The sequence below is a fragment of the Tribolium castaneum genome, chromosome 3 (assembly GCF_031307605.1).
Source record: "Tribolium castaneum strain GA2 chromosome 3, icTriCast1.1, whole genome shotgun sequence".
NCBI lineage: Eukaryota > Metazoa > Arthropoda > Insecta > Coleoptera > Tenebrionidae > Tribolium > Tribolium castaneum.
In genome coordinates, this window is record NC_087396.1 from 14,436,419 (window position 1) to 14,450,232 (window position 13,814).

The following is a 13,814-nucleotide window of genomic DNA, read 5'->3' on the forward strand; positions in this document are numbered from 1 at the left end:
CAAACAGGTTAAGGGCGGTTTTCACTGGGTTATGGTTATGCCTCTCCACAGGCAAATCGGGCTAATGCCTGCATTACGCCTGTAGCTGATAATTGGAGTTGTTTAGACGGCGGGGCTAACGTGGCGTGAAGAAAAACAACTTCGATTAGCGAGTTGATTAGCAGGAGTCGTGTCGCAAACTTCACATCACAAGAATCTCCGCATAAATGGCTACGTCTAGCTTCGTTACGACCTTCGTATGATCTCGCATGGTCGGAGATGATTCCATTTCATAATTGGAGTGCGCTCCTTGATTAGCTTATGACTAATTAACAAGCCAAGATTCATTTCCACCGGATTTATGTCTTGATCAAACGCGACTAAGTTTCGCCAAGGACGTAATCACTTGGAATTGTAGCAACATATCTTCGGTCAATTTGAACGATTATCGGCGCTCGAGGCGAGCTTGCACTCGTTTTAAATCCGGACGCGGCCAGTTATTTAACCGTTTAATTAAAAACAACTCAAATCAAGCGGACGATGAAAAGATTATTTTCTGAGAGGCTTTAGCCTTTAATAAAATTCCGTCAGATTTCAGATTACGTTTGATGGAAATTACGAAAATTTGCTGATCTCAATCTTTATTATCTTGCCTCTATCGATTTTTATCCAATTTTGTACTTGATTTCGCGTAGCAAATGCACCGACAGCTCGTCATTTACCTATAAATTCTGCGTTCTATTAAAAGTACAGACAAATGTTAGTACAACATGGAGGGACGCAAAATTTATTTTGCCCGGCGCTTCCACCATTTTTACACTACGGTATAAAACGACAAGAAATGTAATTATTTTAAGAGTTTTAACTTATAACGTTACTGTCTATTTAAGCAAAAAAAAAACTGAATAAAATAATTATTATATTTATCGTTTTTGATTTTGTTCTTCACGTTGCTGGTAAAATTGCTTGTCCTGACAGACCATTCAACGCACAGCCTAAACGGCTAAGTATAGAAACCTGAAATTTTCACAATAGATAGCCTTTGTAACGTAGGCATTACTAAAAAAGGGTTTTGGGAAAATCACCTCTTAAGGGGATTAAAAGGGGTGTTAAAATTTGAATAAAAATTCGTCATTTTTAAAGTTATATTTTTGAAAATTAGTATTTGGGCTTTGGGGTATAAATGAAAAAACAAGTGTTTTATTATTTTTATAAATTCTACCCCCAAAGAGGGTTAAACATAAAAAATCGTCATTTTTGAAGCTATATTCATGAAAAATGGTATTTGATCTTTAGTTTAAAAATGAATATATGTTTCAAGATTTTTGAAAATTACATCCACAAGAGGCTTAAACAGGAAATGAGTTTTTCTGCAATTATGAATAAAAAAACAAAATTCACTCGTGTTCTTATTGGGTCACGGTTTTAAAATTCACAATAAAATTATGGATTTCTACTTTTCGTTCTACTAAGTTTTGCATTGTTTTTCTGTGTTCCAAAATGGTTGTGGACATGCCTGCTAGTCCGTGGGCAACTGCTGGTAGTAACTTAAGTTTGAGTTAATACTGTCTACAAAAATTGCAAACTGATAAATACAGTAATAAAGTTATACTAAAGAAGTTGACTTTCTCAGAATGTATAGAATGTGATATTTCTTGTTTTCCCCGTACTTTTCGAATAGATAATAAAATTTATGCCCAATATGCTCTGTTTGCTTTGAATGAGCTCTAGCAGTCAAATACTTGTATCTATCAAACCATTGAAGACAACAGGAAAAATCGAAATGGCTTGTAGCTTTAGTAAGCTTGCAAAGTGTTTTACGAAAAAATAAACAGGAATATTTCGAGTGTTTATTGTGGACTAGTTTTCACAATATTTGGACTATTATCTGATTTTTCATTTTGTTTACATTTATACGCACCACTTTGTTTGTAGGAACAATACATTTGTGTAAAAGCACAAATAATGCTTGACAAAAAAAATTATAGTCACGAGTGTGTGTCTCATGATTGATGTCTTTGTTTTTATAAATGTGAAAGCGGAAGTGTTGTGGTTTCGAGCGCGGATGACATTTTGCTTTATTGTTACTGTGTACTTATTGAAATGAAATTTGAAATCGATGTGTACTCTGAGGTGTCATGTGAGGCATTGAGGAACTGAATGATGGGTGGCTCTCATCATGTGAATAAAATACTCATAAAGTCCTTGAATTTTTATTATACTGTGTAAAGTTTCTGACAATAAAAAACCAAATGTAATTACGATCGATTATAATGAATTGTTTCATTTCATTTATTTTAGTAAATTACGATCAAAAACAATTTAAACTAAACATGTGGGTGTGGGAGCATTTTATTGCGTTTCTGACGCGTTGTGGTAGATGTGTCAGGTCTTTCAAGTTTCGGCTTAAACTCGTTTCGTCAGTGTCGGGAGTTTAGCAGCGGATAATCTATCCGAACAATTTTATTAAAGAAAATGTTTGATTGTGTGTCCCGGGGACGTTATTATTGTCGGGGTTTTTAATTTGTTGCGTAGGCCGTTGCTAATAAATAGATTTTTCCGTTTAGAGTTGCACAAAGGCGGTGATTAATTCTTGTTCCATTTATTTAACAAAAGCAGTATACAATTTAAAAGCAATGATGAAGTCTATTCTTTCGTGAAAAATATTGGTGTCTGGCCATAGTGAAATTCAATTTGTGTTCTCCGACAAAGAATAGCCGTATTCTCGGGCTTGAGACCTTCAACATATTTCTGACATTCTGCGCGATCACGGCTCTCACAAAGGCGCCGTTGACCGTAATATATCAGGTTGAGAAACATGTGTTCGCAGAACGTCACTCTTATTAGATACTAGCACTTGTAGGGCCGTGTTACACCGGCTTTTTACGACTGGAATTGCTCAATTCCGGCAGAGAGCCGCTTACGCCCGGACCATGCAAGCTGCGCCATCAGGAATTGCATTTCAACTGTCCATTGCCCTAAATCACTCGGACAACCCCGAGAGGTTTCTAATTCGACGAAAACAGCATGCAGCTCGAATCCGACTCGTGTTGCACAATTAAAAACAAAACAAATTAGAATATATCATGTACGGGCGTTTAAATTTGCTTTTATTCCCATTTTTACATGCGAGTGAATTGCTACATTAGTTTACATTTGCATTTCATATTTTCATTCCTCGTTTCAACTAAACCCGCTCGAATACTCCTGGGAACGTAAAACAAGCGGAAAAAGATTCGACATATATGTTGGCAAACAGCGCCATTGTATTAAATTATATCTGCATAACAACCGGAGTGAAAATCAAATTACCACAAAGGATGAGCCCTGATACCCCAGCGCGTTAGCACCCCACTGCCCATTGACCACGCACCTGACTAATAACACTGACCAAATTTTTGCCCCATTTAGGCTAAAAAGAACGCACTAAAACACTTTTTAATTTTTATTGGAGTATTTTTTATTAGCAAAAAAAGATCAAAAGAGTACCCGTAACTACTCTGGCTTATAGATGGCGCCAAGCACTGATAAACCGATCGTTGGTGGTCGATAACATTACGTTTTATTTTTATTACTGTTGCATATTTGAAAAGGTTTGTTTGACACGAACGTATGTGGCGTTTTGTTTGTTTTGTCAACGGAGAAGCGAAACAATGAGTGTACCGGAAAATTCGCAGTAATCGAACAATTTATTTGCCGTTTTTTTGGCATGGTTGGTGCGAATAAACGATGGAATAAGGAACGCGATGTAGAAAGTTTGTTTTATCATTTTTACGAAGAAAATCAAGTTCGGAAATTTTCGAACGAACGCATCTCGTTTATTTTGTCGAGGAGCAAATCGTTCTTGCATCGTCTGTTTTGTTTCAGTTTATTGTGTTAGAGCTGATGGAAATTTGAGACTTAAATTCGGGGGTTAAGGTGAATGTATTTGATCGACAATTGCGTCGACTTGCCGGTAAATATTTAGCAACGGAATTGGATTTTTTCGATTTTGGCTCGAGTCAAGATTAAAGTATAAAATATTGGCTGTGTTTTATTTACTTCCAAGCGATTTTGAGCAATTAGTCGATTACCACGCTGTGGCCTTCGTGCTGTGAAATATTAAAAGAAAGCTCCCGATGCAATCATCGGCCATAATTCAATTTATTCATTTACATAAACATTAATAATTACCGAACTACAAGCCGTTTTAATAGAGTCCCGTAATTCCGAAGGGGCGGATGATAACACGTGCCGAGGTTATTAAATTACGTTCAAAATTACTAAATTGTCGAACGTTATCTGGATCAGCAGTCGGTTATAATACACAGTCAACTGCGTGTGTCTGCGTTTTTCTCCTAATAACTCCATCGCATGTATATTTAGTTAGTTCGGATTAGAAATTGTATTGGTCAGCTCCTAATTAGTGAACTGTCAGGTTTTTGATCTCACACACACACCATGCCACATCTGTAATTATTTTCTAATTTGCGGCAAATTTGTTCCGAACACGGAATTTCAACCGAACAAGCTTACGGAACTTGCTGGTTTATCATGCCCAGGCCTAATCTTTTCGGACACACCTAAACCTGACTGATGAGGACAGAGGATTATCGCTCATTTTCCAAATGCGAATGGTTAACCAATTCTCACAATGTGCCAGAAAAAAACACAAAACTACAATAAAAATTTGTGTTATTTGTCAGAAGCGAAGCGAATCAAAGTTAAAGTTATTTGTTTATCTTAATTAGAGATCGCTGGTCTTTTTTGGGGCCAAGTTACCCAGTCCGGCCCTGTATTCCAGCGCTGAAATGTTAGCTGTTTCGCAACTAATCAGTTGTGTGAGATTGTATATCGAATTACCGGCATCAACCTGACAAACCGGCCACTATCACCCACCATAAAGCCTTTATTGCAGATAAGGTAATTAAAAAAAAGGTAATGTGGGTTAAACGGGCCGGTTTAAATAGCGAAATGCGACCAAAAGCCATTTAATCAGCTGTAAAATTGCAGTAAATACACTATAAAATAAGAAAACCTTCTCGAAAAGTTCCGGTAGCGTCCGCTTAATAAAACCCAGAACTTATAAAAGAGCGGAACTGTACTAATCCAAACGACAAGATGGCCAATTTATAGACACACGTATTAAACATTGTCAGTGAAAATACGTGCGAAGAATCTGACCTGAAAACCCTCCACTCCGGGGGTTTTCATGGGCCGGCTTAATTAATTTTAATGAAGTTTGGATGCACTGTTCGATCTGTACAAGTTAACTCGCTATTTGCGAGCTTCAAGTCGTAAAAGTTGCGGTGTTGCTGATTTGGAGCTTTAATAAATTAAAGCTGTTATTAAAGGTGTGTGCGGTTCCACAATTCAGCCGTAAGTTGATGGCGGGTATTTTTCATTGTTTATTGTTGCAATACCCTGAGAGTGAGTTGTAAATGCTGAAACATTCTTCCTTGCTTAAATCAAGATAGGTAATTACTCTCGGCGGAGCTCTGAGCTGCGGAATAAAGACCTGGGTGTTTTTGTTGGGTTTTGATAAAATTGCTGGGCTGTTTATGCGCGTGCAAATTCACTCTCACCCGGAAAAATTAAGACTAGGGAATCAATAGAACGCGTCCCGGGCCGGGGGCTTCTCTCCGAAGCGATAGATCAAGCGGCTTAAATCACAAGCTGACATTACATTCATGTCTGCCGTCTTCATCCCCGACAACCTCGTTGGTTGTTTAAGTGGATTTGCGCGGATTAAACAAGGAAAAGCGTATCGACTTAGACAAATATGTACCGAAGTTGCCGGCAGGCGATGAACATTAAAACAAATCGTCTCTGCCGCTCACTCTGAGGGTCAATCTGCTTGACCTCTTCCACGAGCGCAAAAAACAACACCAAATATTTCGGTTATTGTGTGAGGAGAGGTAAAAATTTGGCTCGTTCGCCCTCATTTTCCAATTATCCTCCTGCATTCGGAGATTCGCATGTGAACATTAAAAACCCCGTTTTGTAACTTTACAATCCACAATAAAGGTTATGTGTAGCACTGTCTTTTCGGCTGTTTAATTAAATTTTACACTTGCTACGTTATTTATAATTGTGCTAAAAAAGCACGTCTCGATAAACTCCACGAACTTATCCAATTTTATTTTAAAAAGCACGAACTGAGCTTATTCGTGCACTATTGGAAACAATCTTATGAAACTTTTCCACCGTCTTCTATAAAATGTAATAAGGACGAAGTAATCCTGTCAACAATAAAAATTTAAATTTTAAACTTATTTACTGCTCAAGATATTACGGTTTTTTAATGTAAATAAAATTAACAAGATTTGTTGCGACTTTAAGCTTTAACAAATTAATCTTAATTAAGTACTTAATTCCTGTTTATGAATTTGCCTCCATTTCGTAATTTATTATTTACAGTGTTAACACAGAAAGCTCACGTGCAACAAAAACAGAAAAGATGCCCACGTCGGGCGTGACGACAGGTATTTTTTATTTTATGCAAATATTTATGCTCCATTTTTGCTAGAGACAGCTTAATCCTAGGAATAAAAGGATATGTAAAATGTTGAAATATGTCACACGTAATTTACAGCAGCTTTTCTATTAATCACTAGTAATCAAAATTTAACTACAATATTTTCCTTATTTATTGTTAAACTTCAACTAAGCTGCAGAGGGTTTCAAGAGGGGTCAGAATATTCCCTGTTTATTGAATAATCTTGTTCAAATGTTCAACAAGCGTCCAATCAGAACAATAATCGTTTTGCGTATTAAAACCCTACTAAAGCTGCACTTATGCTAAACCAGTTTCAAACACATTAAATCAATAAAGTTGTTGAAACCTTTTTTCGAAAAATTTAATAATATTTAATTTAATGGAGCTCTTCACTGAAATTCTGTGCATTGTGTTACAGAAAGCGTAGTGTGTGAAAACGTTGTTGGCCTTTGCTCTCGTAGATATATATTGTTTCAATATAGCGTTGCCTTTACAAAACAACTAGTACGATGAGAAACATGAATAGATTTATGTGTTCTGTTTGTTTTATACCGAAATAAGAAACATTGTATTCTTGTACGTTAAAACATTGGGAGATCGTAGAAGTTATGTTTCATTTTTCTGAAAATCAATTTTCTCTGTTCAATGTCTCGTGGAAATCCTGGAATAGCATTAACGAATATCGTGCTGTGAATCGAGAAAACATAAATGTCTCGAGAAGATGATTGCATTATTGCGGAATCTGTAAAGCGGCATAATTTCTCTGATGGGATAAATAAATAAGAGCAAAATGCAGCGCGGGAAGAACTGATAATAACAGAAGTAATTATAAAGTTTAGAGGACTGAAATAACTGCAATCTGTGTATCCCTCCAGCGCGACGAAGAAAATTGAAGGCGACTTTTCTTTCGCCTCTCGGATTTAGACGATCTCTCATTAAATTCAGACTGAATAAATGTCTTATTTATTTATAAGAAGTTGGGAGTTGGTAATGTATGGACTCTCATTGGAACGTGTCAGAAAATGAATTTTTTATAAACTTATAAGGTTAAGCAGTTACAAGACGCCTCGGTGTGTTTGTTTTTGTAATCAGGGGAGCACTTTGGGGTCGGATAAATTATGCAAGGCCCCGTTTTATTATGTGGAGTGTTAAAGTGAAACCGTGTCCACTTACTTAAGCTGGAATAAAGGAAACGAATTGCTTGAATTTATTGTCATTTTAGCGAAATTGCCAGTTGGAATGCAAATCATAGATCGCAGCAATTAGACCCGAAATCATCAATAGTGGCATCGAACGAAGCAAAACTCGGGCTTTATACAACCAGACGTCTCAGCTAAATTAGTTATAGAATTTCTAGCTGTGCTGAATTAAGTGCACGAGCCAGCTTCTAACTTAAACCGGCTAACGTTCCATAAGTCTCAATTACGATAGCTCGTAACTTTATTGGGACTGAAAACTATTACAACTTTTAGGGGTGAAGTGCGCGCGCTAAAACTTCGAAAAACTAAAGCAAATCTCACCTGTAGATGGGCTTGGTGTGGGTGTCTCTGTACCACAGCACCATGTACACCCGGTCTTCCCTGATGCCTGGGTCGATGTCACATGGTAGTGTGGCGCTCCGACCCAGAACTGCGTCCACCGATGAGACGATCGCTGGAAAACAGACATATCTTTAATGCAAAATCTGGGCTCGTGACAATTCGATTAAGTACAAACGAAGCTATTTTCCTGCTGACTGATCATCTGACATAATCGCTCGGCGGAATATAACGAATCTGCGTTCTCATTAGTTGCAAAATAGGGGCGAGTGATAATCGAGTTACTGGCAAAAAGAGGGGTTGTGGCGAGGAAAATGAAGCGCTGCCACAATAATGGCCATCGATGATTGGGCCAAAGGTGATTATCCATTCAGGTCAACAGTTATTTATCAACGTGGGAAAAATATCCTTGCGCTACCGCAAAATAAGCAGTTTTCTTTTATAATTTTGTATCGGGTTCGTCAAGTTTTACACTCAGGCACTTTACACCTCTTAGAAGATAGAAAAAAATATGAAATAAATATATTCCACTGCACTGATATCCAATCTCGCTAGGAAAAAAATATTTTTTCTGTTGATTCATTTGTCCAATAAAAAAGAAAAAATTTTACTAAAATATTTTCTTTGTTTATTGTTAAACTTCTACTAAGCTGTAAAGGGGTTTCAAGAGGGGTCACCAAAAATAACTTTAGCTGTTTTTTACATCAATGGATCGGAAATACGAAATAGAATTATTCTGCAAAAATTTGACTTGAAAAAAATCGTTAGAATTGGATTAAAAGCCATTTTGATATTATTCTTCGGAAATTTCGGTATAATTTATGGGGGACAAGATTGAGTAGTAATAAATCTCCGCTACAAAAGGACCCACTACCTTCCCCAATAACAGTAATGACTGCAGAAATTTTACAACTAGCGGCACGGTCCCATCGGGCGGTTTTAAAGCCAGGACACTAACGTGTTAAAAATGTTTTTATTAAAAAATTACATCAGATGTTCAAATTGATGACTATTTTGGTCTAAGCACAAACGAATTCTTCGTTTACAATTCGCATGAACCCTTGCCGTAAGATTTAAAGATTAACATTCCAATTACAGTAAACAGAAAAATAAATGATAATCTGGGCCTGAAAAATTCTTACCTTCAGAACCAACAATGATCGCGTGCCAATTTTACGACAAATGCAATAAATTTTTGAAAACCACCAACCTGATGGAGACCTTTTGTGGAAGTGATTTACAATTCTACCAAAATTCATGGTAAAAAAGCTGTCCCAATATCAAAACAGAAATTAAAAATCAACGACACATTTTCTCAAAAATTTAATTAGGCACTTCGATGCTCTACCTCAAAATACACTTATGAACCAAAGATCGTTGACATTAGACTATAGTTAACTAAACGAAAGTGAAAAAACACACCATACAAGTAATCATTTTAAAAATTGGTCACATCGTTCTTCTATACCATAAAATCACATACGATTTTTTTTAGAATTTCAGATAAATTACAAAGAGGTAAAAAGTGCCTGAGTGTAAAACTTGACGAGCCCGGTACAGTGTAATGCGACCTATTTTCTGGTTAGACTCGAGAAATGCATTCTCCGACACGTCATACAAATGCAAATAACGCTTCTCCGTCTTGTCTCGCCGTTTCGCCTCTTGCTGGTCAAATTAAAGTTCCCAATAGAGATTAGTGTGTCAATTCCGCTGGGAAGTAGCAGTTTAAATGGGACACTTAGCCGTGTCTATTGAATCTTTATTGCATAGGTTGAATCGAGTATTCAGGCAATCGTTGGCACAAAGAAGACAACGTTCCGGGCAATTACCGTGAAGAGGCCTCAGCCCTGGCACAATGACTTGGGACAGCTCATCCCGTTTTCTTTGTCCCATTTCGGAGCGCACTTCACACCACATGCATGAAATAACTCACTTTGGACCGTTTTGCAATTTTAAGAATATTACAACGCGTCAGATGCAGGACCATCAAATTATTACAACTTGCTACAATTGGAAAGAAAAAGGAGAAAAAACGTAATTTTCGTTCTTTACCGAATCGTAAAGGAAATGCAGCGAGCGAACCGAGCGATGTTCATTCAACTACAGAAATACAAACAACTTAGAACAATGAAATCTTAGCAGATAAAATATTCACAAAAGGAGATTGAAATGATGCGAGCTGGAGGAAAAAAGCTCCTGCATCCGGCAACTGCAAAAAGAAGAAGCTTTCGGACGAGTATTCGTTCCGTTTTCCGATAATTCGATCAAACTTCACGGACGTACTTCGACGATTTTTATACTCCCAACTACGTGAATTGTTTAGTTAAATACATTCCCCAGCGTGTGCATAATTTTTGGTTACGACAGACGAGGATTTGGCGAATTAGGTCGTTGCAGTCTAAACAACAATTAATTCGAAACGATCGCTGGAATTGTCGCGCGTGATAGAGAAGCAATAAAATCGCTTATTATAAATCAATTAGAGATAGAGAGCTTCGTTATGTTTGGCTAATTGATACCAGCAGATTGTACGGCTGGAGAAGGGGCGAATCAATCTGGAGGTTTCCGTCTTCCCCTGCCGCAGGCAAACGCCGTAATTAACTAACTCGGTTACGATAATTAAATTTATAGTAAGGAATACACCAAAAATAGCTCTCGGCGGATAGCTGTTGATATATACTTCTCGGAAATTAAATTTGCGCCACTGATTCCCTCAAATGATAGTTACGTATGGTTCCCACGCAAATCTTTTAAGCGATACCGTCGAGAACCATTCGAAAAAAGCGACACAAATGAACAAAGTTTTTAATTAAGAACGGAGAATTTACGCAAAACAAGTGGAGAAACTCATCTAATTTATCCAATTTTTAAACGCTCTTCGGTCAACAGAGTTTGTCGCAATTCAGGCAGAAGAATGTAATTTTTGAAGTTTGTAACTGGTCATGTATTAGCAATATTACCTTGTAGTTCCATTATTTATAATACGTACTCGTTGCAATTGTAATTTACTTTAAAACTAAACTAACAACACTCTAAAACTAATTAAAAAAAATATAAACAGAAGAAAAATAAAACTCAGAAACTCGAAATGTCATAGAGAAATCTACGGAACAATGTTTCAAAGGCAAATGATTTTCACTCACTTGTACTTGCATTTATATACCAGTGGCCTGAAAAGGGTTGTTGAGTGTATTTGCTTGACCCATATAACAGACCAAACCAATATTAATTTCCGAAAAATAGGAGTTTAGGAAGTTTACCAAAATCAGTTCTTTACTGAAAACTTGATAAAATGCTCTAAAAACGTAAAAGTAACAAAATTTCCAATTTTTCTCACTGATCATACAACATGGTAAATTTAACTAAATCGATCAAAATGACAACATATTTGAAAAAAAATACAAAATACATCAATTCTCAGCTTAAAATAATATAATTTTTCACGTAATTAGGTCGCGGTATCATGGAAGCGATGTACTTTTCTAATTGCGCGTTTTGAACCCAAGGGCTGCCAGTGACTCATGTGCGTACAGGTACACAAATTCGAGACAAATAATCGTTTTTTCCAGAAAAAAGGTGACAAAGACGTATTTATAGGGAACTGGATGGATTATATACCTGGTTTGTTACTCCGTTCCCCAAATATTTAAATATTTATTTATCACCGGAGTAATTAATGATCGACCAATATTATTTCAAATGCATTCTCATAAATAAACCTTCGTACTTCGTACAAGAAATAAAAGCAATTAGGTACCTTGTATTTTTAATGAAATCACAATTCTCATTTATTCAAAAGAATGTTTATCGTAAAGAAATTTTAAAATTTCTGAAATCTTTTCTTATAAATCTAGGCATTTATTAGACATCTGTTTGCATCGTCAGGGGTGATCATAAATTATGTTTGAAGTCCGGGTCTAATTGTTTGTGGTTACTATTTATGGGCGGGTTGTAAATTATCTTTTGCTCACTCGATTTTCGATTGCAAATAAGGCTACCTCTGTGGAGGTGTTATTGTTATTTACAAACATTTTTTCGTCGGACTTGAAATTATCGGGTTAAACAACAAGAACAAATTTATTGGCCATTTAAATAATTCGAAAAAATCTCTTAAAATGCGTTTTCTAGAAATCCTTAACTTTAGTCAAACTTTCTCTACCTTTATTAGAGTTTGTAGGTAACCTATCGCATATCTAAAATGGCCAATAAACAGGAAAAAAAATCTCTTTTACATGATACCAAGTTTATGAAAATATGTTTGATAGTTTTTGAGGTACAGCAGTAGTCATTTACATTGGAACTCCCACAAGAGATTTCACTCCGGACGGCTCTTAAAAACAAGTCCATTTGGTGTATTTTTAGTTTCATTAGTGCGGTGTTTTGGGTGGGTGTTGGCTCATTAAAATTTCATCGGTACAACAAGGGTGGAGGCGTGAAGCAGTTAATAAGTAAATTTTGTATAGTGTTATGTTTGTTGAGGCCCGAATGCAGGCCGTCCCAGTGACGTTTGTATCGGGCTAATCCTTGCGGATCGGTTAGTGCATGGGTCTGGATATAAATCTGTCAGAGATTGCAGAAAGTGTTGGTGGTTGTTGGGGTTGACAGCTGCTACAGTTCGAACATTCCAGCAAGGAATTCCTGCCACTTTTATACACACATATTACATATTATTCAATACGGGCGTCTGTCTCGTGCAATTTGACGACATATTTGTGTGGCATGAATGAAATTTTGCGACCTCGGGGGCGGATAAAAGAGGCAAGAGTGCTCGTCTGCCATTAGAGGAAAGTGCGTCGAGAGCAATTAAACCCAACTATTTGTCATCAAACGTTAACAATCCGTACCATTTTAAGCTCGTCGAGTGCATTTGTAGTTTTGTTTACTTGTTCGTGCGCAAATGTGAAACGCCATCTCAATTTGTCCCCTTTTAATTATCGACGTTTTAATGAAACAAACACGCTGCGTGATCAACAGTTGCTGAAAAAATCGCGATTTATCCTTTCGACACAATTCAAAACATCGCGGAATTGAACAATCCAAGTTTCGGCGATTTTTTGCCGCCTCGCTTGCACCAACTACTCCGAGTTTATGTTTTATAGTTCCTGGCAAACACTACAAATGTGAGTTGTTCGAAAAGTTATATTAGTTGAGAGTTTGCAAGCGGTCGTATAAGATGAAGATGAAATATTTAAATGAACCGATACAAGGTGTTGTGATTTGAGGACGCTGTAGACATTTGCATTTATACGAGTACTTTCGGGGAGAGATAAACTTTCTTTCCGCCGTTTCGCCGATATGCTGAAACATTTCACATGCTCGTGTCACCCTCCCTTATATTAACGCAGGTCCGAGATAAAAACCAGAGACGAAGGGAAGGAATTGGAGTGATTTAGCACCTAAATAACAACAGCCAAATCGCCGAAACGCCTGCCTTTTCACGGCCAGTTCGAGTGTTCATCAGGAAATGATGTTAGAAACACCTACTACAGGAGGCAACGAACATCAATAACTCACTTGCATTTTTTATCGCTCATCCGGGGCGAACGCTGACTGAAATTTTAGGCACACGGACGATCAATAATCATCAGGGAGAACTCACACTTTACTACTTTGTTTAAACCAACAAAAAAACACAACTAAGAATTTATGTTTCTCGGGAAGATGTTAAAATATTTTCCTTCTACAAGCAAAAAACTAAATAAATAAATTTGTAGTAGTTCTAGTAATAAAAATAATAATTTTGTGTCCTACAATTCTCTCTCCTTGTATAGCTTGCACGAGAAGTAATGTCACAAACTTGAGCTTGAGAGAAATATTTC

The 13,814-nt window shown here is 36.9% G+C and overlaps 1 protein-coding gene across 4 annotated transcripts in view; it reads right to left on the minus strand.

Moving 5' to 3' along the window:
• LOC664460 (hemicentin-2) overlaps positions 1–13,814 on the minus strand; it is a 229,093-nt gene that overhangs the window by 63,845 nt on the left and 151,434 nt on the right. For 3 of the 4 annotated variants that reach the window (XM_064355823.1, XM_008197721.3, XM_015981870.2), the window contains exon 2: positions 7,978–8,110. In XM_064355823.1, the coding sequence (XP_064211893.1) occupies positions 7,978–8,021 (44 nt within the window). In that variant the 5' untranslated portion in view covers positions 8,022–8,110. Of the gene's footprint in view, positions 1–7,977; positions 8,111–10,955; positions 10,984–13,814 lie in introns of those variants that run through there. The other variant, XM_064355822.1, reaches the window with a different exon arrangement.